This window comes from Anolis carolinensis, chromosome 1, assembly GCF_035594765.1.
Source record: "Anolis carolinensis isolate JA03-04 chromosome 1, rAnoCar3.1.pri, whole genome shotgun sequence".
Lineage (NCBI taxonomy): Eukaryota > Metazoa > Chordata > Lepidosauria > Squamata > Dactyloidae > Anolis > Anolis carolinensis.
Genome location: NC_085841.1, coordinates 249,290,903 through 249,318,537, shown reverse-complemented (window position 1 = coordinate 249,318,537; position 27,635 = coordinate 249,290,903). Strand labels below are relative to the sequence as shown.

The following is a 27,635-nucleotide window of genomic DNA, read 5'->3' as shown; positions in this document are numbered from 1 at the left end:
TCACTCATCTCTATTGAAATCCATGGGATTTAGAGATACTTACTAGGAGTGGAATGCATTATGTCTTTTAGGCTTTGTTCTTCCTCACCTGAAATTGAATTTAGTACATGAAAGTTTTAGGTGGATTTCTTTTCAGTGAAGTTATATTAGTTGGATCTGGCATGGACATTGTGCATTACTCATAGATGTTTCCTGAATAATCCCAGTGGATTTGCTGACCTGGCAGAATGTCTTCCATGTGTCTTGCTCCTCTATGGGAATAATTCCAGAAATATCCCTACGGAGGAAAACATATTGAAGTCAGTGTTCTGCCTTTAGGAAATGACTGCTGCATTAGTAAAGCCATTGAACATATTTGTATTACGGGCAGGTTCCAAATGTGTGGGTGGGGATTGTTTAGCTAAATGTTTCCTGTGCATTTTGGAAGATGGTGGGTTTGTTTCTTTAAAAATATATCTAAGCCTTGCTTGTGTGTGCAAGAGTTCAAGGCTAATAATCCTGTTTGAGATAAGAGGATTTTGGATGAGAGGTTATCAGTAGTTGTTCACTCTCTGTGGTAAATATTGGTAGAACAAGACGGTGGAGGATTTTTTTTAGACGAGATAATTCTGCTAAGAAAAACCAAGAGGAAGTCAAGTATCCTAAATGCAACACTGGGCTAACTTTCTGTACGACTTTGAAACAAAGTCACTCTTAAAAGGGAATGTTCCCAAACACCAAAATAATGCCGAAGGGCCTTATGTCCCATTGACCATTCTTCCTTCAACCTTTAATCTTTTAAAGCTGCTTTGAGCTGCCTGTTAAGCCAGTCTATACATTGATCAATTAAAGCATACCTTAATTTTCCTCCTGTGTGCTCCATGGAGCTTCTACAACTGTTTAAATACTTTGAAATTACGTTGGAGGAGGAACATAATGATAATGCTAGTAATATGCTGAGTTTTTGTTTGTGAAATGATGTACAACGGGAACGTAGAATCATAGAGTAATAGAGTTGGAAGAGACCTCATTGGCCATCCAGTCCAACCCCCTGCCAAGAAGCAGGAAATCGCATTCAGAGCACCCCCAACAGATGGCCATCCACTAGTAGCCTGGTGCTTGGATTTGGGATGGAAGATTATAAAGGTCTGAGGCAACCAGTCCAGCACTTCTCAGGAGACCCCAATCTTGGCTTTGTCAGATTCTGGATGTGGGTCAGTGTTTCAGAATAAGATAACACTTTGGAAAATTACCTTTTTGAATTTCAACTACCAGAATCCCCTAGCCAACATAACCATTGGCCAGGTTGGAAGGAATTTGGGGATTATGATACAAAACTATAAAATTTCCAGGATCTTGTTGAGGAGATTTGAGAAACAATGGGGACCGATGGCTCCATCTTTAATTCATCTAGTTAAAACAAGCAAACGAACAGAATGAAGTAGCAGGTGACAACTAAGACTAAAAACTTGGGCATGCTATTATTTTGGACTAGGACTGCTGGAATCCCATAGTAAAGCACCAATCCTATTGGTTTGGGGATTCTAGGAGTTGTAGGCATTGTTGATTGTACTAATACGGGCATTCTGGTTCATTTTTATTCGTGTCAGGAGCAACTTGAGAAACTGCAAGTCACTTCTGGTGTGAAATAATTGGCTGTCTGCAATGATATTGCCCAGGAGAAGCTCGGATGTTTTATCATTCTGTGAGAGGCTTCTCTCATGTCCCCGCATGGGAAGCTGAAGCTGACAGATGGGAGCTCACCCCACTCCCCGGATATAAACTGCTGACCTTTCGGTCAGCAGTCCTGGTGGCACAAGGGTTTAACCCATTACACCACCATTCTGGTTCATGTTGTTATTTTTAAAAAGCCATAGTATGAGCTTTATCAGAGATCCAGGCCACCACTGCCAGTTAGAGTAAAACAGTCAAGTGCAATAGATAAATAATCTCACCTGGATTCCTTATGTTGCTGTCAGCGTCCATGACAAGCCAAAGCTTTACTCTCATACTCAGCAAGCCAATGCAGTTTATTATTTAAAAAGAAGCAATCTCCAAGTCCCACGATGTGCACACTTAATTTGCCAGTTTGCATGAACACTATAGCAGGGATATGGTGGGTGAGGAGGATAGGAGTGACAGAAACATGGAAACCAAAATGAATTGAGACTGGACAAGGGTTAGAGAGCAAATACAGGTAGGCACAAAGTAAAGTAGTGCAAAATCTCAGCTGTGGCCAATTAGTGGTCATAGGCAGAACAAGGTGGGAAATGTCAAGTTGTGAGAGAGAGGTGCCATGTGAGTCGGGCCTTGTCTACTGTTTGAAAGAGCTTTTTCCCCCTGGAAACCTAAAAGATTAGCCCACTTCCAGGCTATAAAATAGCACATTGCCTATTTTTGTTAGCTGAGCAATTATTTTGCAGTTCAGTTCTGTAAGAGCTCTCTCAGTGTATATACCCATCAAGTCCTTCTGTCCATTAGCTCCATAATATTATTTCTTGTTAACCTCTATCTGATTTGCTTAATGATTGATTTAATTACTGCTGCTTTTAATGATTGTTGAATTAATTTGATGTTTTAATGTTTTTATTGCTTTTTCTTTCGCAAAGCACTCTGCATATTCATTTGAATGAAAGAGAGGCATAGTTATTAATATAATTGTAAAAAAAAACCTCAACAAATTCTTTGGATATTACAATGCAAGGAAAGGATAGTGGAAATAGTTTAGAAAGTGTTGTGTGTTTTCCGGGCTGTGTGGCCATGTTCTGGAAGCATTCTCTCCTGATGTTTCACCCACATCTATGGCAGGCATCCATAGATGTGGGCAAAACGTCAGGAGAGAGTGCTTCTGGAACATGGCCATACAGCCTGGAAAACACACAACAACCCTGTGATTCTGACCATGAAAGCCTTCGACAACAGTTTAGAAAGTATTTCTGAGAATGTAGTCAATAATATGTTTTTTAAACTTAAGAAAAACTTTATAATTGAAATTTTACAAAGATTTTGGAGGGGATGATTTCAGCAATGTTTTAATTTTTAAGCTTTTCTCTCCCTTTCAGGTGCTGTTTGTTCCCAGACACTGGTGGCATTATGTAGAATCCATTGACCCCATCACTGTTAGTGTAAATTCTTGGATTGAAATGGTAATTTCTCTCTGTAATTATTGCTGTCTGAGAATAATTTTGGGAAGTTTTATTTTCTCTACTACAATTTTCAGTGCTTGCCCAACCAGCAGTTTGGACTGCAGTTTTGCTAGGTCTGTAGCTACAGGTCCCAGCAAAACTGTAGTCCCAAAAAGCAACTTTTCTAAGATGCATGATATTACAATTTACAACAGAGTACAGTACGAGCCATTATATATGCAGAACTCATAGACACGGTGTCACTTATCTGCAGTTTCATTTACTCCTGCACAAGCTACACCCTCTGCTTGGTAGCTCCATTGTTTGTACCATTGAAAATAATAGGGTACACTGTTATCTGCAGTTCCACACAAAATCAATGAATGTATTCCCCATGAATGCAGGGGTTATACTATAGTTTATAATAATAATCCAATATGTACCTATCTCTGTACCCATTTGTTAACAAAGAGTATATCTGTGCTACATATTTAGAGCAGTCCAGTGCTCTTCTATTGCCTTGTCTCCATCCTATGGAATCCTATGATTTGTAGTTAGGTTAGTTACTAAAAATTCTCTGCTAAGGAGCTCTTCTATTGCTGTGGTTCAGGGAAGTGAATGCACAAAAGCTTGGTAGTAGAGAATCTTAAGTATTTCATCAAGCTTCAAATCCAGAGGCCATAACAATTTAAGCAATGTAGTATAGATGCACTAAGGTGGTTGAGATCTTCACAGTTTACATAGTTCTGTACTCTTAGTTCTGCATCACTATATAGCAGTTGTCAAATCCCAAGGATGGGGGGGGGGGCGCTGCTGACACCTACCAGTGGGAAGGTGAGAGGGTGGGAAGACAATTGAGAGCATGGAAAAGCAACTGGTCTCAGCTCGGGAGGGAAGAAATGAGGGTGCACTCTCACATGGTGCATTCCAACATTTTCCTTCTCGCAGGAGCCCAGGGCAGACAAATCATCATAATATGAATGAACTTATTTATTCGTTTTTTAATTGAATTTATATTATACCTTTCTCCCAAAATGTATTTACTTTTTGGATGTGTATCTTTCTCCCAAAATAGGATTCAAGATGGCTTACAATAATTTTAGAAAAGTTAAATTGAAGCATTATTCTACAAAACCTAAACAGGGATTAAATAACAAGATTTTTTAAATATAATTTCCAGTAAAAGATTAAAAATTCAGGACATAACTTCACACACACACATTACTGCTCCATAATTAAAATTCAAAGGCCTATCTGAATAACAATGTCTTCATCCACTGGGAGAAAGAGAACATGGAGGGGGTCAACCAGACCTCATGTGGAAAGGAGTTCTGCGGGTGGCTCTAAGTCCTCACCAAATGCACTGCAAATGTGATAGGACTAAGAGAAAGCTTTCCCCCGCAGATTTCAGTTTTCAAGGAAAAGCTTTCTCACAGTCCCATCATATCTTAAAACTCGTACTGGCTGAATAACATCTGCCTTCTAGTATGAAGACCATCCTGGGCCTTGACAGTTTTGGGATGGAAGCATAAAGGCAAGCAAGTTGTCCTCTGTACCCTGTTCAAAAAAATTACAATCTCTGTAATTTCTCCCCTGCTTCTGCTTGCCTCTCTTGTCTTCCATGACTTTCCTGCATTTGATTATAAATAGAAGCTCCACAGAGCTGTACCTGCCCACTTCTACTTTCTGAGCATAGGTTACATCATCTATCACCCATATTGCATAGAACACACAAAGCAGAGATTTCTATCCTGCCCTGTTTCCCAAAAGGGACTCGGGGCAATTTACAACAAAAATTGGCAAACGTTAAATGCCATTAAAAAAACGCAACACATCAAATCATGGGCAACCAATGGACTGCACTACAAGGTAATAGATGAAGCTCTGCCCTCTCCTTCTGCATAATCATGCCTATCAGGGGTGGAGAAAGTGAAATCCATGTAGTCTAACAATATCTGGAGACCTATATTTAAGAACCAGTGTTCTGCATTCTGTAGAGATCAATTAGAATGGGCTTTATTTAAGGGCGATCTGACTTTGACATCTGTCACCTCATTGATCACCAGGGTTGATTTGGCTAATCTGGATGATTAGGTGGTGACCTCTTCCTCCCTCACTGCTCCATGTATGTCCCTTCCAAAGCTGCGTGTTCAGTAGAAGAGGATGACTGCCACAGGTAGAAGGAGTGTACCGAGGTTTCCATCTTCCATCCCCAGTATAGGAAGTAGAGTCCATGTAGTTTTAACATCTGGAGACCTACATTTAGGAACAGGTGTTCTGAGTTCTGTAGAGATCAGTTAGAGTGAACTTTATTAAAACTTTATTAATACAGCTAGAAATTACTCTAGATCAGGAAGGGTAAGCTTGTTGATACCACCCGTAAGTTTTGGACTGCATTTCCCAGAATCCCTCACTATTGGCCAGACTGCCTGGGCATATGGAAAATGTAGCCCAAAATATCTAAGGGCAACAGATCTTCTACTCTTGCTCTAATTCCAATTTTTGTGTGTTTAAAAATCTACAGCCATCTCCTGATGTTTCCTGTAACAGTTGTTTTGAACCAGAATGGCACAAGAACAGAGGAAAGTGCATTTGATAAAGAAATAGTTCATTTGCAGAGTAGTGAGGATGAAGGGGAGCAAAATGGAGATATTTTCAATAAAGTGGAAAATGGTGCTACCTCGCTTTGCTTTCGGGGAAAGTTGTATAATCTCTTGGTTGTAAGATGGGCAAACTGTGGCCCTACAGATATTGGACCCATCAATGGTTACACTGGCTTAGGGCTGATAGGAATACAGTCTCACAAAACCCAGAGGCCCAAAAATCAATTCTCCCTGCATAACAGGTGCCTTGGTCATCTTTTTTTTTATTACGTTGGTATTGCAGTCAAGTATAACCAAATGAATGCATGTTCTAGTCTAATGCACTGCTCATCGCTAACATCCTTTGCCCTGAAATTAAAAACTTCATGAACAATATAGAAGATTTGAGCTTTGGGGCATTGTTTTAACCTGAGAAGTGCCTGCATCTAATCTTGGCAGTGACAGCTGATTATACCCCGTTATCCCTTGAGATGACAGCCGTGTTACTTTTTGGATGTAGGGTTATCTATCTTGAAAAAATATTGCGTGACATGGATGCTAAAAACTTAATATCAGGAACATTTCCATTATTCACTCAAGCAGTTCTTTGGCTTCTAGAAGTAACCAGCTGCTATCAGTTTGATATGATAGGTGTGTAGTATGCCAACTTCAGTAGCCCTACCGATACAATTAATTATTTTTCTGAGACCTTGCAATAGGAGGAGAACGTTTTAATTTGTTTTCAGCACCCTGAGACCACTTCAGAACTTGCATCCTGAACCAAATGATTAATGTTATTCATGGATTCCATCAGACAGAAAGAACTTTCTGGAGCTGAACACCTTGAAATGCTTAATAGTTTTCATATACCGAAGGGAAGATGACCAAAATCTTCACATTTTAAAATGTTAATAGCAGAGCTGAAATGGTTCTGTCTTGTGAAACTATTTTGTGTTAATATCAAAAGATTTGGAGGAAGGATATCAGAAACTTCCAGGAGGAATTCTTCCTTCAAGTCCATTTTCTTGGAACAATATCATTGTTTAAATTGTCCATCTACATTGAATTTATAAGGGGAAAGCCCTGGACATTTTCCTGCATTTGTATTTCATTTATCAATATCATGGGGGTCCATAATACACTGTGACTGTAAACAAAATAAAACAATCCTGAGAGGTTCCCAAGTCTTTTGTGATGCATCAGTGGCTTTGAAGAGAGAACTGTTTTTATATAAAGCATGTGGGTTCATTGAACGTGATTCTAAACTTCTTTTCCACCTGATGAAAAATGTGCTGTTAGATTTTGAGTGCCACGCTAGGGACTGCCCAACTGTTAGCTTTGGAGTCATCCTTTTGCAAGGGTTTCTGAGCAGAATTGGGGTACCCAAACTTTTTAATAAAGGAGACTATCCAAAAGAATCCAAGGTGGTTATCTGCACTAAATGAACCTAAAACATTTTTCCAGGCCTTCCAGTTATCTGCTATAGTATAGGCAGTGATAGTATGGATGAAACTGATTATTTAAATTCTGCATACTAAGGAAGTTATATTCGGCTTCTTCACCTTGAATAATCATCAATCAAATCGTTTATTGTACTAGCCCAAGGCCATGACAAAAAGGTACGAGTGCAGGGTGCACAGAATAGTATCCTCAAAGTAAACAGGAAACAAAAGATAACAAACATAGGTGAGCTTCATACTCACACAAAGAACAAAAAATAATGTGAATTATCAATAGTTACTGAGGGAGGGTCAAATTAGCCTCTTGAGTCTCTGTAGCATTTGATGGCAATTCTGTCTAAGCTCTCTTTCTGATCTTTTTTGCAGACAAAGCTAAGAGGGCCACTTTATATGTTACATAATTATTTGAATCGTTTAGCAAACACTGAACCATTTTTACCAGAGTTGCCATTGTCTTTTATCAGCCAGGGGTTTTAAATATCTTTCTCTTGGGTCACTATACATAGTGCAGCTTAATATGTAGTGTACAATGTCTTCCACCTGACATTGGCTACAGAAGCAAAGTCTGTTTTCCAATGGCACATTATGGTAATGACCATCTAACACTTGTGGTGGGCATTACTTGAAATCACAGTTCAGTGAAGGCAATTCTTAAGGAGGATGGCTTAAGATTAGTCAGATAACTAGCTCTAAAATCTTCAGATTTCAACAAAGGGAACCATGTGGAAAATGTTGTGTTCTCTACTTGTGCAGATCCCTACTTGAATCAGTCCAAAATAGCCAGTCTCGTAATTGCCTCTTATCCATATCCAAGGCAGAATTCAACTCAGAAAGGTTGTAGCTGTGTAGGAAATTTTCTAAACTTATTTTCCAATGTTGATGGATACTTATTTCCAAGTAACACAATGCTGGAATATGGTTACTTGGTAGAGTGGCAATTTATTTAAAGTATCTTAATTGGGCACAAATCTATTTTTGTCTTGACTGATATCCATCCAGATTCGGTAGGCAGAAGTGCTGTGGGAATTCCAGTTGGGAGAGAGTAAAATTTTCGGAGGAACTTGTTCTGTAATATTTCCAAAGTTTTACAGATGTTATTATCTAGGTCCCAGATTTCTGCACCATATAGCATCTGTGCCAACACTTTGCTACTGAAAATTTTTAGAGCAGGTTCAATTAACTGACTGCCCTGAATATGGAAAAATGTCATCAGAGCTCCTATTGTTTTCTCGGCTTCAACTTCATTTCTTCCCCATGGCATTTCCAGGAAAGAGATTCACTAAAAGCAATTCCCAGATATTTGAATAGATGGATTTGTTCTATGGCATGTTGGTCTAAAGACCGTTTATACCTGGGGCAGCAGCTGCCCAAAACCATAACCTTGGTCTTGGAGTAATTTATTGATAGATATTCCTTTTGGCAGTATGTGCTGAAAGCCTTCAGAAGATTTCCAAGACCTAACCGAGAGGGAGATGAGCACTAGATCATCTGCATATATCGGCATGAAAAACTTTCTGTTCCTTATTACTGGTGAAGGAAAGTCAATTTTAGCTAAACAAGGCACAAAATCATTCATATACAGTAGAGTTCCAGTTATCCGACATAAACGGACGGGCCAAATGTCGGATAACCGAAACTGTCGGATAGTAGGGAGGCCCTATTATCCCTCCCGGTGAGTCGGGTGCTTGCTGAAGGCAAGAGTCTCATCCCTCCAGCAAGCACCCAGTTTAGAGAAGCCCGCTGCATGTTGCTGCCTAGCAACACGCACCAGATTTCTCCAAAATGCCGGGTGCTTGCTGGAGGGAAGAGCCTCATCCCTCAGGCAAGCATCCGGTTTAGAGAAGCCTGCTGCGTGTTGCTAGGCAGCAACAGGCCCCAGGTTTCTCCAAAGTGCTGGGTGCTTTCCAGAGGGAAGAGCCTCGTCCCTCTAGCAAGCACTCTGTGCCACGCAGCCTGGCACGTCGGATAATACAGTACGTCAGATAACCGGAAGTTGGATAACCAGAACTCTACTGTAGATGTTAAAAATGAGGGTCAGAATTGGCAGAAATGGTTCTCTGACAGAAGCTTTTCCAACAACATGGGTTGTAAAACAAGGATGCTTACTGACCCCAATCTTGAATAACATTGTGGTGCACCAAGAATTTACACAAGCTTTGCTAAATAGATGAGAAATAAGAATGAGATAGAACGTAGGGATGAAAGGGAATCTATGAAAAGCTAAGGATGGGAATCCTATAGCTCTACAGATGTTGGATTGTAACTCCAGTCCTCCTTGCCATTGGCTATACTGGCTGGGACGGCCAGGGGTTGCAGTTCAACAACATCTGGAGGTCTGCCTGATTCTCACTTCTAATGTAAAATTTTAACAAGAAAGTCATAACCTGTGGTGTGCAGAGCTGGGCTAGGACATTTTCCTGCCTGGGGCAGAAAAGCAAATAAATCCACCAAATCCCTCCAATCCACTAAAGTCAAGGCATACAGCATCAAAAACAGCTAAATTATTTTAGCATCCTGAGGCAAAAAAATCCTACAAACACCTCTCCCCATTCTTGGTGGTAAAACTACAGCCATTTGTTGCCCTTTTATGACATCCCAAAATCTGCCAGAGTCCCTTACCTTGACTACTCAGTAACTGAAACTTCCGTTTTCTTTTCTTTCATGACTCCTTATTTTAAAAAATACAAGCAAGCACTCCACATTTTCTCAGCACTGTAGCCACCCAAGTACCATTGCCCACTAAATTGGTGTCTCCTTGTCCCTAAAACAGTCCCCAGCTCTAATGCTTTTGAGTTGGACAGGTAGGCTCTGCCTTCCTAGGCATCTTATTCTGACAAAACCCTAAATTAGTCTTTGTATCTCATCCCCTAAAGGAACCTGGGAAAGACACGACAGCTTGTAACGTGTAAGAATCAATTACTGGATTCTTGTTTCATCTTGAAAAGCTATGTGCTGGTATCCTTCGTTAAAGACAACATTTACCCATCCCGCTTTGCTCGCTGTTTAAGGCTGCAATAATGCATAAGTAGGCTGGTGGTACTGTCAGATGACAGTATGCTCCCTGGAATTTAAAATAATTTAGTCTTACATTTTTAATAGTTCCCAAGGCATTTGCTGTCTCACAGCAATATCCTTTGTGTTTCCAGAGCTTAAATCATTTAGAGACACAATTTGGGACATGCCTTTTTGATCTTCCTAAATTAAAGATCCTATATGTTTGATGCTATCCCTGTGGTATAAATTAAGGATCAGAAGCCTCAATTAGCAAGGCACTAATGCAATGCATTGTCTGCCAATTAGTAAAATGATTGCTTGGTCATGTGGCGTTTATGGGCATATGATGCAGTGAAAGTCTAGCTATGGTTCTAAGAGATGTTAATCCCTGGGGTGATGTGCATTGTGCATTCTTATAACATGAGAGGCTTTGCTCCTGAACCCTTGAGTCTAAATCCAGTGTCCAGTCTCCACTTGTGTAAACCTACTCAATCAATGGGAAAGGATCTTGTAGCATCTTAGAGATCAACTAAGACAGTTTAAGTGCTGCAGAATCCCTTTGCATTCTGATACTCCAGATTAACACAGTTCACTCTTTGAATCAATGGAATTTAATTTCCAATTAGACTGCTTTCTGCTCTGTTTCCATCACCAGGAAACCTTTGTTTTTCAGTAGGCCTTTTGGCTCCTTGCACCTTAGAAATAGTTCTGGGGTCCCTACTTTTTAAAGTCTCTTCTCTGTTTATTTCTGTCTTCTTGCACTTCTTTCAATGTACTGTAATTCCAATTGTCAACTGGATAATTTCTTTGTTATAGGATGCAGATCATGAAGCCCGCGTAGAAGAGGCAATAACCCGGACACTGATATGTGCAGTCAAATCAATAGAAAACCCTGCTGCATCAGAGGCCTGGCTCAATCCTACTGAGGTCAAATTCTCCTTTTCATTACTCAGCCAAAGTTGGTACATGCTTTTGCCTGGGTGCCATTTTTGAAATGCTACAATACAAATTTCTTCTTTCCCTTCAGTTTTTACAAAATCTATTTTTGGTTTCTCTAGTGTAACAGAGCAAAAGTCTATGTTGCATGATCTTAGATTAGCACTGCTATTAGCACTCATTGACAACAGAATTTATTATTCTTTTTGTATATATTTATATTAACTGTTGTAAAATAAATACTGACTTTGCTAAACAGCCACAGGCAGAATGAAGTACTTTTAATGTTGCCTGTGTGTGTTAGAGAGAGAGAGATGCTGCACACTTTCATACTATACAATTATAATACCTTGGTTACATTTTAACTGCTATTAAAAAATTTTTGAATAGTTGAATCCAGGAATTTGTAATTTTAGGAGGTTCTAGAGCTCTGTGGATTACAATTCTAAACACCACATAAAACTACCAGTCCCAGACTTGTGGTCCAACAATGAATAGACTATCAACAAAGGTGCTGGATTCCTCTTTATTGGAGGTTTAGCGACAATAATTAGACACTTCTTAGGCATGACAGTGAGTTTGGCTTCCTGTTAGGGGGTATTTACCAGGTAGTTTTTCAAACAGGCATTTGAAAAGGTAGAGCAATTCCAAGCTGTATGACTTTGGGGATTTGGCAGCATTATATGAAAGCTGACTGGTGGGGAATGGGGACCCAGAATTTTGGACCCCTCAAATCAGATTCAGGTTTTAAGGATGCTTAACAATGGTATCCAAAGTCAGAATAGGGGAAGGGTCATGAGTTGTTATGACTGAAAAGGAGACAAGGCAATAAAAGAGGAAGAAGGGAACAGGTACGTATGCTACAAAGTTGGCAGATCCTTTTCTGAATTTTCATTCTTTTCATTCTTCCTGTGGGTGCTTTAAGGTGAATGGTAACTTTGAATAGTACTGAACTTCACATATTGGAGAGCTCCTATTTGACTTGGAGAAGCAAGCAGGACAATTAAAGGTAGATTTGTTGCCTCTGTTGAGGATTGTAGAAGGCAGGAAGAGAATTGTACTGAGGATTGTAGAAGGCAGCCAGCAGGTAGGTCCTGCTGTTGGTCAGCAGGACTAAACCTGATGTCACTGAAAAAGTATGATCAAGACCGTCAATTTGGGAGAATGAGCATAAAGTCCCCTTTGGCAATGGCCTTCAAGAGAACCAAACATTTGAAAGAAAAGCTGCCTCTAGAGCAGGGGTCCCCAAACTAAGGCCCGGGGGCCGGATGCGGCCCTCCAAAGTCATTTACCTGGCCCCTGCCCTCAGTTTTATAATGTAATATTTTTATATCATTTTAAATAATATAATATATTGTATATACATATAATATTGATAATAATATTATAATGTTATACAATATAATACTAATAATAATACCATATAATAATATTAATTATATGATATATATTACATATAATATTACAGTATAGTGGTATAGTTCAATATAGTGCTAATATTGTGCTATGCTAATAATATAATATATTGTATGTACATACAGCTGCTCTGAGTCCCCTTCGGGGTGAGAAGGGCGGGATATAAATGTAATAAATAAATGTAGTAAATGAATAAATAAATACATAATTTTAGACTTAGGCTCGCCCAAACTCTGAAATGACTTGAAGGCACACAACAACAACAATCCTAATTAACTTGACTATCTCACTGGCCAGAAGCAGGCCCACACTTCCCATTGAAATCCTGATAGGTTTATGTTGGTTACAATTGTTTTCATTGTTGTTGTTGTTTTGTACTACAAATAAGACATGTGCAGTGTGCATAGGAATTTGTTCATTTTTTTCCCTCCAAATGATAATTCGGCCCCTCCACAGTCTGAAGGATTGTGAACCGGCCCTCTGCTTTGTAAGTTTGAGGACCCCTGCTCTAGAGTATCAGTTGTTGGACTACAGGGAATACATCCAGAGAATAAATCAGTAGTGTGAAGACCCAGTTACTATTCCAAGCCAGTCAGCTGCAGGCTACCAGAACTATACTTCTAAATCAGTGGTTTTCAACCTGTGTGTCCCCAGATATTTTGGCCTTCAACTTCCAGAAATCCTAACAGCTGGTAAACTGGCTGGGATTTCGAGGAGTTGTAGGCCAAAACACTACAACTCTAAATTAACTGGAATGGACTCCAGCTGGGAAATTGGCATTTAATATGGTGGTAGCTAGAAGTTTAGCCTAAGTACCATTCCAAGCCACACTTTAAAACTAGCATTTGTGGTTAACTATATTTTAGTTTGGTAAGAATATACGGAGCAACATATGCATAGGCTGGAACTAGCAATCCAATTTAGGCCAAATCGGAAGAGTTGCAGATTTGGAAATTCTGAAGGTATATTTATTTGTTTACTTTTTAGGCTGAAATAACATCTCATGAAACCAACCTCAAATTCTTAAATGGAGCTGTTTCTGCATATTTAGAGAATAAGAAGACCAGAATTAGCGGATTTCAAGATGCTGAAGGGATTATTCAAGATTCCTGTAAAAAAAGGAAAATCCAAGTGAACCCGGATCCACGAGACATAAGAGTCAAGCCCTATGAATCTCATCTTACAGGAATCAAAACAAAAAATGTAGGGGAAATTCCCTTTGGACCAAATCTCTTGCAGGTTTTACCACAGTCTCAGAAAACATGTGCAACAGAAATAGTCGAGCATACCTCCCATTGCCTTTTTAGTGGAAATGATGGATGCTTTGGAAAATTGCACCCTGCAGGGAACACATTTGGAAAGGATAGTGATTCTAGAGCATTTCCTGATCAGAAGGATACAAACTTGAGTGCTGACTCCTCAAAAACAGTAATTAGCACAAACGATTTGCTAGACTGTGTGTTGCATCCCCATGTTGTCAGTCTAATGGCTCATCTTTTGCTGGAAAGAGCAAGTATTTAACATTCTATGTATTCCCCTTCCTGAAAAATAAAGGCTTCATATCAAACATGGTCTGTTGGTTCTTCAACTTCCTTACACTCAAGGATAATAGCTCTACAGCAGCATTTTAAAAGTATTCCTTTGAATTTTCCAACAGCACGTCAGCCTTTTGAGGACTAATGGAAATTATAAAGTTGTTTTTGCTAAACAAGGTTTACAGCAAAGTTGTCAGTATTATTTCCCCAGTATTGTGAATGTCCACTCCATCTGATGCTCGAGAATATACATGAGATTTTTATCAATTACCTCTAAGACAGAACATATCTTTCCTGGAGGGTAAAAATGCTGAATAACACTGAGCCTAAAACAAAACCACCCCAGTCACTTCGTTCTAGAATGAAGAGGAGCCTTTTGTGAGCACCTAACAATAGCATTTTAGCCTTCATTTTACTAGCTTCTTTTCAAAACTACCATGACCCTATGATAAAATAAAAATATATAGAGATAACATTAGTGTAGCATGACTGGGTTTTGGAAAAGCCATGTTAACTTCTAGTGATCACAGCACTCCTTTTAAATGCTTCCAGATCGTCTGCTTAATTATCTGCTCTAGAATCTTTCCTGGGATTAACATTTGAGATTAGGAGATGGGTTTATGAGAGTAGCAAACATTTTCATTTCTGTTCTCTGGCTTGTGAATTTCTATATGTAGGCTTGTGGAAAAGGATATTTCAGTTTTCCTATTCAGATTTCCCCCCTCCCTATTCTATTTCTTTAATTCACATTTTACTTATTAATATTTATCTGATGCCAACTGCTAGTTGTCTCTAGATTAATATTGTTCGCACTGAATTTTCCTATGGCATTCATTTAATTTGAATTGGTCTAACTTATCTAAAAATGTTTATTCAAAGGTCACTGGCATGTTTTTATGATTTTCCTATTAACCATTTCTGAATTCATCCCTGGCCCCACTGGCAAGAAAGATAGTTTTGCCTTAAATGTCAACCAACCAATAATCTCACATAGCTCTAATTGGCTTGTATTAAAAGAAAAAGTGAATGCTTCATCCCAGTCCTTCTAGTTTTCCATTAAGCGACTACTTCATTCCCCACCATTAAGCTTTGTATCATTTTGGGAGGTTTTATCAGTTTCCTTAGTTACAGTATTCTCCTGGCATCCTTTAAAAATCTATGCCAGGTTGTCAACCAGTCTTTGATTCAATCCAAAATGCTTCTTTGTCATGAGCTATAGAATAGGTACCCCCCCCCCCCCCCCAGTGTTGTTGACATGCATTTTCCATGTGAATCATGATGGGAATAATAGTTCAACATCTGGGTGGCCTTAAATTCTTAATAATAAATAATAACTTTATTTTTGTACCCCGCCTCCATCTCCCCGAAGAGACTCGGGGCAGCTTACATGGGGCCAAGCCCAAACACCATAGTTTAAAATGTAGTTACATAAAAATGCAGTTCAGCAATGCAGACAGAATAAAACAACAACATTATAGCAATATATAAAAAGGCATCAACCAGCAACCAAAATCGGTTTCTCTTATCGTCATGGGTGGGTGGACTAGTGCAGCAATGATTTAAAGGATAGGTTAAGAAGTAAAGTGCATGGTCATATGACAGCAATGAGGATCAGAGCAGCAATAAAGTGCGAGGACAGATTTTTGATGCCATTTGGGGCTAGCTATCTAGAGGGTTGTCTACTCAAAGACATAGCAGAACATCCACGTCTTTAACTCTTTTCGGAAAGTGGACAGGGAGGGAGTTCCAGAGTCGGGTGACCACAGCCGAGAAGGCCCTCTCTCTCGTCCCCACCAGTTGTACATGGGATGGAGGTGGAAGCGAGAGGAGGGCCTCCCCAGAAGATCTTAGAGATTGTGCAGGTTCATAGAAGATGCGGTCACAAAGATAGGCAGGTCCCTAACCATTGAGAGCTTTTTAAATAATAACCTGCACCTAGAATTGGGACCGGAAGGTTATCGGCAGTCAGTGGAGCTGCTTAAACAAGGGAATTGACTGGCTTGGTGCTTATCATTCTCATCATGTCCTTGACTAAGTGGTAATCACCAGGAACAAAACTACTGGTGGCCATTGCTTGCTGCATGTTGTGATGCGTCAGCGTCAGAACCATCAGCAATTCTGCACTAGGCTGTGCGGACTCCTTTGTGCCACTGGTCCTGCTCAATGCTGTGCAATGTGAACACCCACCAGTCATAGCCAGCTCTATGACTGGTTGTGCAGATTCCTCTGGCACTGATCTGGGATACTCCACTCTAACAAGTAAAGCCAGTGTAAATGGGCCCATAGTCTACTTTCTCAGATGCACCTGAGGAAGTAGATTTAGACGTAGTTGATTTTTCACTGTTCTCCATCAAACAGACTTTTCACTATGTGGACCTGAAATGTACAGAATATTTTTTCAGGACAAAACATTTTACTTCTGTGCACAAACGGCAAGATGATGCACTACTAATCTTGCACACTCAAGACAATTGCAGTAATAATTGGATTGTACTTCCTCATTCATAAACCAGTGTCTATCATCAGTAATTGACTGGATGAGGGAAAACAAATTGAAACTTAATCCAGACAAGACAGAGATACTCCTGGTGAGTCAGAAGGCAAGTCGGGGAATAGGGCTCCAGCCTGTGCTGGATGAGGTCACACTCCCCCTGAAGACACAAACTTGCAGTTTGGGGATCCTCCTGGACCCAGCACTGAATCTGGAGCCCAGGTATCAGCAATAGCTGGGAGGGCTTTTGTACAATTACAGCTTGTGTGCCAACTGTGCCCATTCCTTGAGAAGCCAGATCTGGCCATGGGTGGTACACGCATTAGTTACATCCCATCTGGATTACTGCATGCACTCTACATGGGGCTGCCTCTGAAGAGCACACAGAAACTTCAGCTGGTCCAAAGAGCTGCAGCCAGGTTGCTCCCTGGGGCTGGATATAGGGAGCGTAAAACCCTCCTGTTGCAGCAGTTTCACTGGCTGCCAGTCTGTAACCAGGCACAATTCAAAGTACTAGTTATGACCTTTAAAGCCCTAGACAGTTCAGGTCCAGGCTATTTGGCATCCCCTTGCACAAACCTGCCCGGGCCCTGAAATCTTCGGAGAGGCCCTCCACTCGGTCCCACCTCCATCTCAAGCACAGTTGGTGGGAATGAGATAGTGGGCCTTCCTGCTCGGTGGCTGACCCTCAACTCTGGATCTCCTTTTTTCCCAGGGAAGCCAGAATCGCCTCCTCCCTACTGTCCTTCCGGCGGCAGGCTAAAACCTTTCAATTCAGGCAGACTTTTAAAGATGAAGGTGTTTAAGGCCAACAAGGGCTGCTGTGATTTTATATGCTTTTATGGTTTTAACCTGGATTGTTTAAACACTAACGTTAGGAGCCCCCGATGGCATAGTGGACTAAAGCCTTGTGACTTGAAGGTTGGTTTGCTGACCTGAAAGCTGCCAGGTTCGAATCCCACCCGGGGAGAGTGCAGATGAGCTCCCTCTATCAGCTCCAGCTCCATGCGGGGACATGAGAGAAGCCTCCCACAAGGATGGTAAAAACATCAAAAAACATCCCGGCATCCCCTGGGCAATGTCCTTGCAGACGGCCAATTCTCCCACTCCAGAAGCGACTCAAGTTGCTCCTGACACGGGGAAAAAAAATACTAATGTTGTTTAGTACTACAGTAGAGTCTCACTTATCCAACATAAACGGGCCGGCAGAACATTGGATAAGCAAATATGTTGGATAATAAGGAGGGATTAAGGAAAAGCCTATTAAACATCAAATTAGGTTATGATTTTACAAATTAAGCACCTAGAAATCATGTTATACAACAAATTTGACAGAAAAAGTAGTTCAATACGCAGTAATGCTACGTTGTAATTACTGTACTTACGAATTTAGCACCAAAATATCACGATATATTGAAAACATTGACTACAAAAAAGCGCTGGATAATCCAGAACGTTAGATAAGCGAGTGTTGGATAAGTGAGACTCTACTGTATTTTAATATTTGTATACTTGTATATTTTAAGTTGTATTGAAATGTTTTTAGTAGTGAGCCGCTTTGGGTCTCCGTATGCAGAAATAAAGTGGGATATAAATAAACTAAATTAATAAATAAACAAAAAAGACTGCAGGTTAACTTAGCAGGCACAAGGCAGTGATATCCAGGCTTCACCTGGCATTTGGTGCTTTCCCATTCAGGTAAATTCTGCACTGCAGCACAGTGACAGCTGTGGCAATGGCACCTATTAAATGAACTTGCTGACTTACTCCCTGGTTGCTTCGTCTTTCCCAACAGCATTCCCTATAAATCATGGGAGAAAGCAACTGGGCAAAGCTTGACAGTCTGAGACAGCCAAAAGCAGTCACCATCAGCCTGAGATTCTTCATTGGGAGTTTGGGGGACAGGTTTTAAGGGCCCCCCAGAATATCCCACCTGAGGCAGGCACCTTGCCTAGGCATATATACAACAGCCTTTTCATTTTTGAAGTTTGCTCAGTCGTCTCTTCTCCAAGTGAAACACACCAAACTTCTTCAGTCTTTCCCAAAACTTAACAGAAAACTTTTATTTCAAATAATTTCCTTTGAAATTCTACCATCACGCTTAGATAGCCCAGAAATGTCTATTTTAACAGGTAGTGACTGTTCTAAGTGGTTGCCATGTTTTATTTTGTTTTATTCATTTTGATCTCCATTTTACATGGAAATGTATTCTTATGCATTATTACTTGTTTGAATAGCTTCACTGTGTTTAGCTTTGATGATGATAGGGCAGCATACTTATTTGTGGACTATAGAACTGTTGAGTGCTTTTGAGTTTTCGACAACAAAAAGTACAGATACCCCAGTGGTTATTAACAGTGGCACATGGGGAGAGCTTATCTACCATCAAAGACAAAATGTTATGGCTCAGTTTACTGATTTGGAAGTGTATAACAGCCAGCAGGGAATGAGTGGGTGGATACTCAGAAACAATGTTTAGCCCTTTTATTGATCATTTTATACCAAAGTACTCTAATTTGATTGGACCGTGCATTATACAGAATATCATGTGTTATAAGTTGAAAGCATATGAAAGCATATGAAATTGTGCTATGCCATGGTGCATAAGGAATATATTTGAAGTTCTCCAAGGGTGACTTTGGTGACATAAATATTGAAATTTAAAAGCACCGGTTCCATTGACAAAAACAAAAATGAAGACTCTAGACTTTTAAAATTTGAGATACTGTATGGTTTCATTGTGATCAGCAGCAATTCATTTTGTCTCCTCATTTTTAATTTTTTGTTAAGCATTGTTGGAAGCTGCCCATACTTCTTATTTAAACTAAAGGATGAAGGCATTAAATTTGTTGAATGACACCAAAAAAAGTACTCAGCAGAGGCAGGATAGTGTAATGATTTGAGTGTTGGGTGAAGACTGCAGGAGACTGAGCTTCAAACCCCTGCTTTGCCTTGGAGGCAAAGTCACATCTCAGACTTAAAGGTGGCAAACCTCTTCTTGAACAAATCCTGACAAGAAAATCCTAGAACAGTGGTTCTCAACCTGTGGGTCCCCAGGTGTTTTGGCTTACAACTCCCAGTTTACCAGCTGTTAGGATTTCTGGAATTTGGCCAAAACATCTGGGGACCCACAAGTTGAGAACTATTGCCCTAGAATAAATCTGAGTGACTTTGAAAGCAAATAACTACACGGTCTTCAGTGGCAACTGGTGAATTCCATATCACTGCTATGGTGAATCCATGCCATGAATTAGTCAATGCAGAAATGATTACCACAGTTTTAATAAAAATGTTTTGCCCCATTCCATGCAATACACTACCCCAGTGGTTCTTAACCTGGAGTCCCCAGATGTTTTTGGCCTTCAGCTCCCAGAAATCCTAACAGATGGTAAACTGGCTGGAATTTCTGGGAGTTGTAGGCCAAAACACCTGGGGACCCACAGGCTGAGAACCACTGCTCTAACCAGATGACCTGTCTTGTGTCTGCTCACTCTGCTGTCCAGTTGCAGCAACTGCAAAGTGCCCCCCTTACAGCCCTAGTGATGAATTGGGGCTGAGTATGCCATTGGAAACATGGAACAAGGATGCTATGATACACAGGCCACGACTTGGTATCTGATAACTCTCAAAACATACCAGCCTAGAGGGTGGAGGTGACGCAAAATGACAAAAGTCACGGTGGTTTCCACATTATCCAGAGAGGCAGGTCTACACCCCTGAGCAGGGAATGTCTCAGCATGTCGCTCAACTGAACTCCCCCTCCAAACCAGGGATGATGGGCACCCTCCAAATCTGGATCTGGCCTGTGTCAAAGTCACCTTACATTTGTGAAAATAAAATACCTTTAATTCACCACTATCACATATGCAAACATAAATGCTTGAAACCCCAGCATTAAATAAGGGAAGGAAGCAAAGTAGCTCTAGCGCAGTGGTTCTTAACCTGTGGGTCCCCAGATGTTTTGGCCTTCAACTCCCAGAAATCCTAACAGCTGATAAACTGGCTGGGATTTCTGGGAGTTGTAGGCCAAAACACCTGGGGACCGCAGATTGAAAACCACTGTTCTAGTGCAAAGCATGCCTTGGAAGAAATGTTTTGTTCTTATCAGGGAGACCTTCCCATTCAGAATGGGACTGGGTAGCACACCCCTTTGACCTCATATCACACACCTGGTTGGCTGGACCTGGCAAGCCTATCCCTTCCAGATGGACAATCTAACCACTGTTTGGCTGCCCACTTCCACTGCCTCCAGAAGTCCCCAAGTGTGCAAATTCTTGGAAAGAAGAAGGTTGAACATGTGATGTCCAAGCTGTGTCTTTGTTGGGTTATCTAGCAATCATGCATGCATTTTCAATGTAGGATGGTTTATGTAGTTAGTTTGTTTGGTTGCTTAGTAACCTGAGCCAAAGCTGCATTCCAAAGTTGATGGCACCATTTTAGGGGGTTTGCATGTGAGGTTGTAGCGGAACCTTTGTGCTACGGTCCTTGCGAGCGCAGTGGGAGGGATTTGGAGACGGACAACTGGAGTAATTCCAAGAAAGCAGTTTTATTTGGCAAGTGGCCACTAGGGTTCCCCCTCGCACAAAATAGGTGCTTTCCCAGGGAGAACCCCCAGCGGCGGGCTGAGTAAATATTTATACACACTACAGGGTTCGGGTTATGCCCGCCCACAAGCAAATTCATTGGCTTAGAGTTGTGACGCTGCTTGACTTGCATCCAATCAGCGCTGACCAGCGGCCCGGGCGCACTCTTTCTGTGCCGTGTTCACAATCATTCAGAGCGCCTGCGTGCGCATGCGCTGTTTGTTTATCTTTAGCTTTCATTTCTTCAGAAACACATGATTTCCCAGAAACCACATGTTTCTGTGAGTTTATGCACCCGGGTCGCTAGCCGTCGCCATCTCTGCCCATATATGGTATTTCCTGGGGTTCTTTAACCTCCCGCCTCACTCCCCCATTTTCTTTTTGCGAAGCGCGTGTACAAAAGCTGAAGCAAAGCATTATGGTTCCATCCAATCCCGCTTGGCTTGGAGTATGGCTATCTTTTCTCCAGGTAAAGATTGTGTGACACACCTAGTACACATTTGCATCATTATTGGAGTGCAGCACATAACTATGAGAACAATGAACAATCCTAAAATCCCTACCAACAATATGTCCTTCAATCATTCTACTGAGGGTAACCAGCTAGTCACCCAGGAGAAGGGAGACCAACCTTCTACCTCCTGGACATTATTGTAAATTAACTTTTGTAATGACTCAATGTCATCTTCAATAGTACTATTCAAGTTATGAAATTTCACTACACAACGCCCTCTAACCATGGCGCATAAACCCCCCCTGGCCGCCAGTAGGTAGTCAAGGGCCAGCTTATGCTGTAGGGCCATCTGGCTGATTTCTTCTACTTCAGACTGGATTTCCCGGAAAATTTTACCAGTGGCATTTATGGACTTTTCAAGACGGCAAGTCAGGCCTAGAACACTTCTACGATTTGCTTGAGCTACAATCCCTGGGTAGGCACCCAGGGTCAACAAGCCTGTGATCAGGCCTCCTCCTACACGGGAGGCTTCTGAACCTGACAGGGCCTTGTTAATTATGACCTCATCCGAACATTCTGGTCCTAGAGGGCCTGTTTGCACAATGTCCCGTTTCAGGCGCTGATGCCTTTTGTGTAAGACCTGAACTGGGAATGTCAAATAACCCACACCGACACACTGGTAGTTGCCGGGGTGATAATTTGTGGCCCATTTATCAAAGAAAAACCATAGATTTGGATCCCTAATTTGCCATAACGGACAGAGGCTTTTACCTAGGCTCAGTTGGGTTATTTGTTGCAGTATGTTCATATAAGATTTTAGGCCCTCAATAGAATCATTCACACTAAATGTAGGATAATCTGGATACATGCTAGCCCACTCGGTTGCGGTTAGATTTAATCGTGAGACATAAGATGTATTAAATCGTCCATGTAGATAGAACCGGTCTCGACAATGGGAGTAATTGCCTAATCGGGAAAAGAACGCCTGCCTAGTTCCCCAGTGTCTCCACTCAGAATTCCATATTCCCGATCCTCCACAACAGAAGCACAAACCCCTGGTGGAGGTATGGTATCTAAGCCGTCGAAACCGAGTTTGATTTATTTTTTGTGGTATGCTAGAAAACACGGTAGGTGGACCCTCCTGAGCCTTGGACAATCCCTCCAACACAATCTGTGGTTCATCAATTAAATCGGGAAGAAATGAAAAATCTCCTATGGTGAGGGGGTGTTCATATATTAATGCTACCTCTTTCCCGTGCTGCTCAAACATATAATTGGCATGTTCTTTTATCCAATTCCCATGTGCTCTTTTTCCAAAAGAGAGAATAAAACTCAGCACAAATAATATACCAAACACAGTACGCTTTCCTCCCCTCCTCATAACTTGTCTCCCACTTTTTCCTCTCAAAATGTCTAGCCACCATCCCCCGGAGAGCGCCTTTGTTGGGCCATGCTGTGACATACTTGACCACCGACGCTCCGTTGCACCCGAAGGGATCAGCTTCATGGCCTTGTTGACCCCTCAGGGAGTTGCCGGATGATCCTGAGTCTCAGGTCCTCACCAGGAACTCGCTCCGTCCGCCACTCCTCAGGTGCTAGTTTTACATGGGTGTAATGTATCCACGGCTTAATCTCCTTCACCTTCACTGCAGTGGGGGTAGACAGGAGCACAACATAGGGTCCTCGCCACTTGGGTCCCAATGGCTCAATCTTCCAATCCTTGACCAAAACCTCGTCACCTGGTGAAAAACAATGTAGAGGTGTGGTAGGGAATGGTGGGTTCAATTCAGAAATGTATTTTTCTAACTGCTGCATTTGTCTGCCCAAAGCCTGAACCTGGGCCAATGTCTGTTTCTCTCCTATGAGGTGTTGCTCAGCTCCTGTCTCTAAGGCTCCCTTTAAGTTCAAAGGGGGTCGTCCATAGAGTCTTTCAAAAGGGGAGAGTCCTGTCCGTTTGTGTGGTGTACATCTGATTCCTAATAATGCCATGGGCAAAACCACCGTCCACGGCAATCCTGTCTCCTGGCAAAGTTTCCCAAGCTGAGCCTTTAATGTCCTATTCATTCTTTCCACTTTTCCAGAAGATTGGGGTCTATATGCACAATGTAACTTCCATTTTATGCCCAAAATTCTACATAATCCTTGCACGGCCTGTTGAATATATGCGGGGCCATTATCTGATCCAATTTCTAAGGGTATGCCAAATCTGGGAATAACATCTTTCATTAGAGCTCTTGAAACCTCCACAGCCTTCTCAGTCTTTGTAGGGTAAGCCTCCACCCATCCTGTGTATGTGTCCACGAACACCAGTAAATATTTGTATCCTTTGTATGGGGGCATTTCTGTAAAGTCAGTGACTAAAGCTTCAAAGGGTACCCCACCCACATGTTGGACTCCTGGTGGCTTGAGGGGTCCTTCTCTGGGGTTATTTTTTATACATGTCCAGCATCTTCGGGCTGCTGCTGCCGTTAGGCTATGTAATCCATCGATATACAACTGTCGTCCTAGCAGATTTGCCAATGCCATTTTTCCTAAATGTGTGTTTTGGTGCATGTGTTGGACTAAGTGCCATGCCAAGTCCTTAGGGACGTAGACACGGGCGTCTGGCATCACTATGAGTTCTCCTGACCACTGACCCTTCTCCTTTAAGGCCCATTCTTCTTCCTCTGGTGTATATGTAACGTTATGTTCAGTTAATTCTACCTGTAGGGCCATTACCTGATGTTCAATATGGGGCAGCCTAGCTGCCTCTTTGGCTGCCAGATCAGCCTGCCTATTTCCTTGCACTACGGGATCGTCTCCACGTTGGTGCCCTTTACAATGCATCACAGCCACCTGCCTTGGCTTCCAAACCGCCTCCAGGAGATCCACAATCTCTCCGGCATGTTTCACGCACTTTCCTCCAGACGTGAGGAGCCCGCGCTCCTTGTACAGTGCTCCGTGTGCGTGGAGGGTAGTGAAGGCATATTTTGAGTCTGTGTAGACGTTAACCCGCTTTCCGCTTGACAATTCCAACGCTCGGGTCAGGGCAATCAATTCGGCCTTCTGGGCAGAAGTGCCCGGGGGCAGTGACCCTGCTTCCAGCGTCTCTCCCCCCCACCGGACAACCGCATAACCTGAGTGTCTTTGATTATTTTCCATAAAGGAGCTTCCATCTGTGAACAGAGTGTCGTCCACCTTAGTCAGTGGCACATCCTTCAAATCCGGTCGACTGGAGAATACCTCGTCCATCACCTGGGCACACTGATGGATCGTGGTGTCTCCTGGAGTCGGGAGCAGGGTGGCCGGATTCAGAGTGGAGCAAGTCTCCAGAGTCACCAGTGGGTTGTCACACAACAATCCCTCGTATTTCATTAACCTCTCACTTGTGAGCCAGCGCGGTCCCTTAGTGTCTAACAGTGCCTTAACGCTATGGGGCACCTTAACTGTCAGTGGCTGTCCTAGGGTCAATTTATTCGCTTCTTTGATTAAATCTACTGATGCTGCCACAGCCCTCAGGCAAGGTGGCAATCCACGAGCCACTGTGTCCAATTGCTTTGACAAGTAGGCAATCGGCCTTTGCCATGAACCTAGTGGTTGGGTCAATACTCCAACCGCTGTTCCTTCCCGCTCTGCAGCGAACAGAGTGAATGGTTTTTCCAAATCGGGCAGTCCTAATGCTGGAGATGACATCAATGCTTCTTTTAATGCCTTAAACGCCTGTTGACATTCTTCTGTCCACTCAAACGGATCTTCTCTTCCACCTCTCGTAGCCTGGTACAGCGGCTTAGCCAACACGGCGTAGTTGGGGATCCACTGTCTGCAATATCCTGCTGATCCCAAAAATTTCCGCACCTGTCGCCGGGTACTGGGAGTGGGGATGGCGCAAACAACTTCCTTTCTTTCAGCTCCTAACATCTTCTTTCCTTCGGTCAGATGGAACCCCAAATATTTCACCGTGGGACAGCACAACTGGGCCTTTTTCCTTGACACTTTGTAACCCTTCTCTTCTAATTCCTTGAGTAGCCTCAAAGTATGCTCTCTACTGCCCTCTAGTGTCCAGCAAGCGACAAGCAGATCATCTACGTACTGAAGCCAAATTCCCTCTTCTTTAGGTATTACAAAATCCTGTAAGTCTTTGGCCAGGGCTTGACCAAAAATGGTCGGGCTGTCCCGGAACCCCTGAGGAAGGCGTGTCCAAACATACTGGGTCCTTTGCCCTGACTGCTGAGATTCCCATTGGAAAGCAAAGATCGGTTGGGATACAGGGGCCAATCGAATGCAAAAGAATGCATCCTTTAAATCCAATACAGTAAACCATTTGGCAAATGCTGGTACTAGACTCATCATGATGTATGGATTAGGCACTACTGGGGTTAGGGGAACGGTGACTTGATTTACAGCCCGCAAATCTTGAACTGGGCGATATTCTCCTTGTCCTCCAGGTTTCTTGACTGGGAGCAGGGGCGTGTTCCATGGGGAACTGCATGGTACCAATATCCCATGCTGCAGAAGTCGCTCTAGATGCTTTCTGATCCCCTGCACCGCCTCTCGACTGACGGGATACTGTGGCTTACATATGGGTCCCATTCCTCTTTTCACTTCCACCACCACCGGTGGAACATATTTAGCTAATCCTGGAGGATTATCTTCTGCCCATACTAAAAGAGTCTCATGCCATGGCCACTGTATTTCTTCAGTAAAAATCCTAACTTGAAACAGTCTCCATTCCTCTTCCATGGGAAATGATATTTCCATTTGTCCATTCTTCATGAACTGGAGTTGTGCTTGTAATTTTGATAAAATGTCCCTTCCCAACAAAGGGACTGGGCAGTCTGGAAGATATAACATCTTATGCTTGACCTGATGTCCGGCCAGATTGCAGGTGCGTTCCTTGAGGAAGGGGCACTTCTGGGTCTTCCCAGACACCCCTATTACTTTCGTAGTTTCCCGAGTTGGTGGACTAATTTTTGTATTTACTACTGATTTTTCGGCACCTGTGTCCACTAAAAAGTCCAATTGTTGGTCCCCGATTTCAAGTGTGACCATCGGCTCCCCGGGGTCCAACAAAACAAGAGCCTGGCTTCCTCATTCCTCTCCTTCATCCATATCTTCCCATTCTTCTTCCATCACAGCTGCTGCAGCTATCACCTCTCTCGCAGGAAAAGGTACGTAGTTTCCACGTCCTCTTCCCCTTCCTGGGTTTCTTCCTCTCTCAGGCCTTCCTCTTCCTCTCAGTCCTTCCTGACTTCCTTCTTTTCCTTCTGGGCATTCACCTTTCCAGTGTCCAAACTTCTTACATTTAGCACATTGGTCTCGACCTAACCTCCGAGGGGGCCCTCTTCTTCCTCCTTGTCCCCCTCTGGCATATCCTCCTCTTCCTCTCTGTCCACTTGCACTCTGTTCCATCATGGTGACTAATGCTTGGTATTCCTGCTTCTTCTTCCTGTCCTTCTTCTCTTCTTCTACCTGGTCCCTTGCCATATAAACTTGATCTGCGAGTGCCAACAATTCATTCATAGCCTTTCCTAGAAATCCTGGTTGCTTTTGAATCTTTCTCCGGATGTCAGGAGCCGCTTGACTGATAAAAGACTGTTGAATCGCCCTCCTACCGTTTTCATCCTCCAAATTATACGGGCTATACTTTCTATATGCTGCCTCCAGCCTTTCCAAAAAGGCTGTTGGTGACTCAGATTTTTCCTGTACCACTCCCTGAATTTTTATAATGTTGACGGGTCGCGGCGGGCCCCTCTTTACCGCTTCTACCAATATACGCTGGAATCCTTTTAGTCTCTGCAAATGTCCTTCTTCTGCGATGTCCCATTGGGGATCTATTTCCACAGGAAACCTCTGTGCTCCCCACTCGGCTGCATCACCATCTTGTGGGGCCCCAACCTGGGCTATGGCTACCCCATTATTCAACACTGCTCTTCTCTCTTCTGATGTGAACAACATATTCAACAATTGTCTGCAACCTTGCCAGGTGGGATTATGGGTTGCCATAATCCCTTCCAATAGCCTAGCCATAGCTTGGGGTTCTTCACTATAAGGTGGAGTATTATTCTTCCAATTCAGAATATCACTACTACTGAAAGGCACTA

At 42.3% G+C, this 27,635-nt stretch overlaps 1 protein-coding gene across 3 annotated transcripts in view; it reads left to right on the top strand.

Annotated features, from left to right (window-relative positions):
* hspbap1 (HSPB1 associated protein 1) overlaps positions 1–27,635 on the top strand; it is an 87,754-nt gene that overhangs the window by 55,835 nt on the left and 4,284 nt on the right. The window contains exons 6-8 of one of the 3 annotated variants that reach the window (XM_062967406.1): positions 3,042–3,125; positions 10,957–11,067; positions 13,480–13,695. In XM_062967406.1, the coding sequence (XP_062823476.1) occupies positions 3,042–3,125; positions 10,957–11,067; positions 13,480–13,695 (411 nt within the window). Of the gene's footprint in view, positions 1–3,041; positions 3,126–10,956; positions 11,068–13,479; positions 14,060–27,635 lie in introns of those variants that run through there. The other 2 variants (XM_003214904.4, XM_062967405.1) reach the window with 2 other exon arrangements.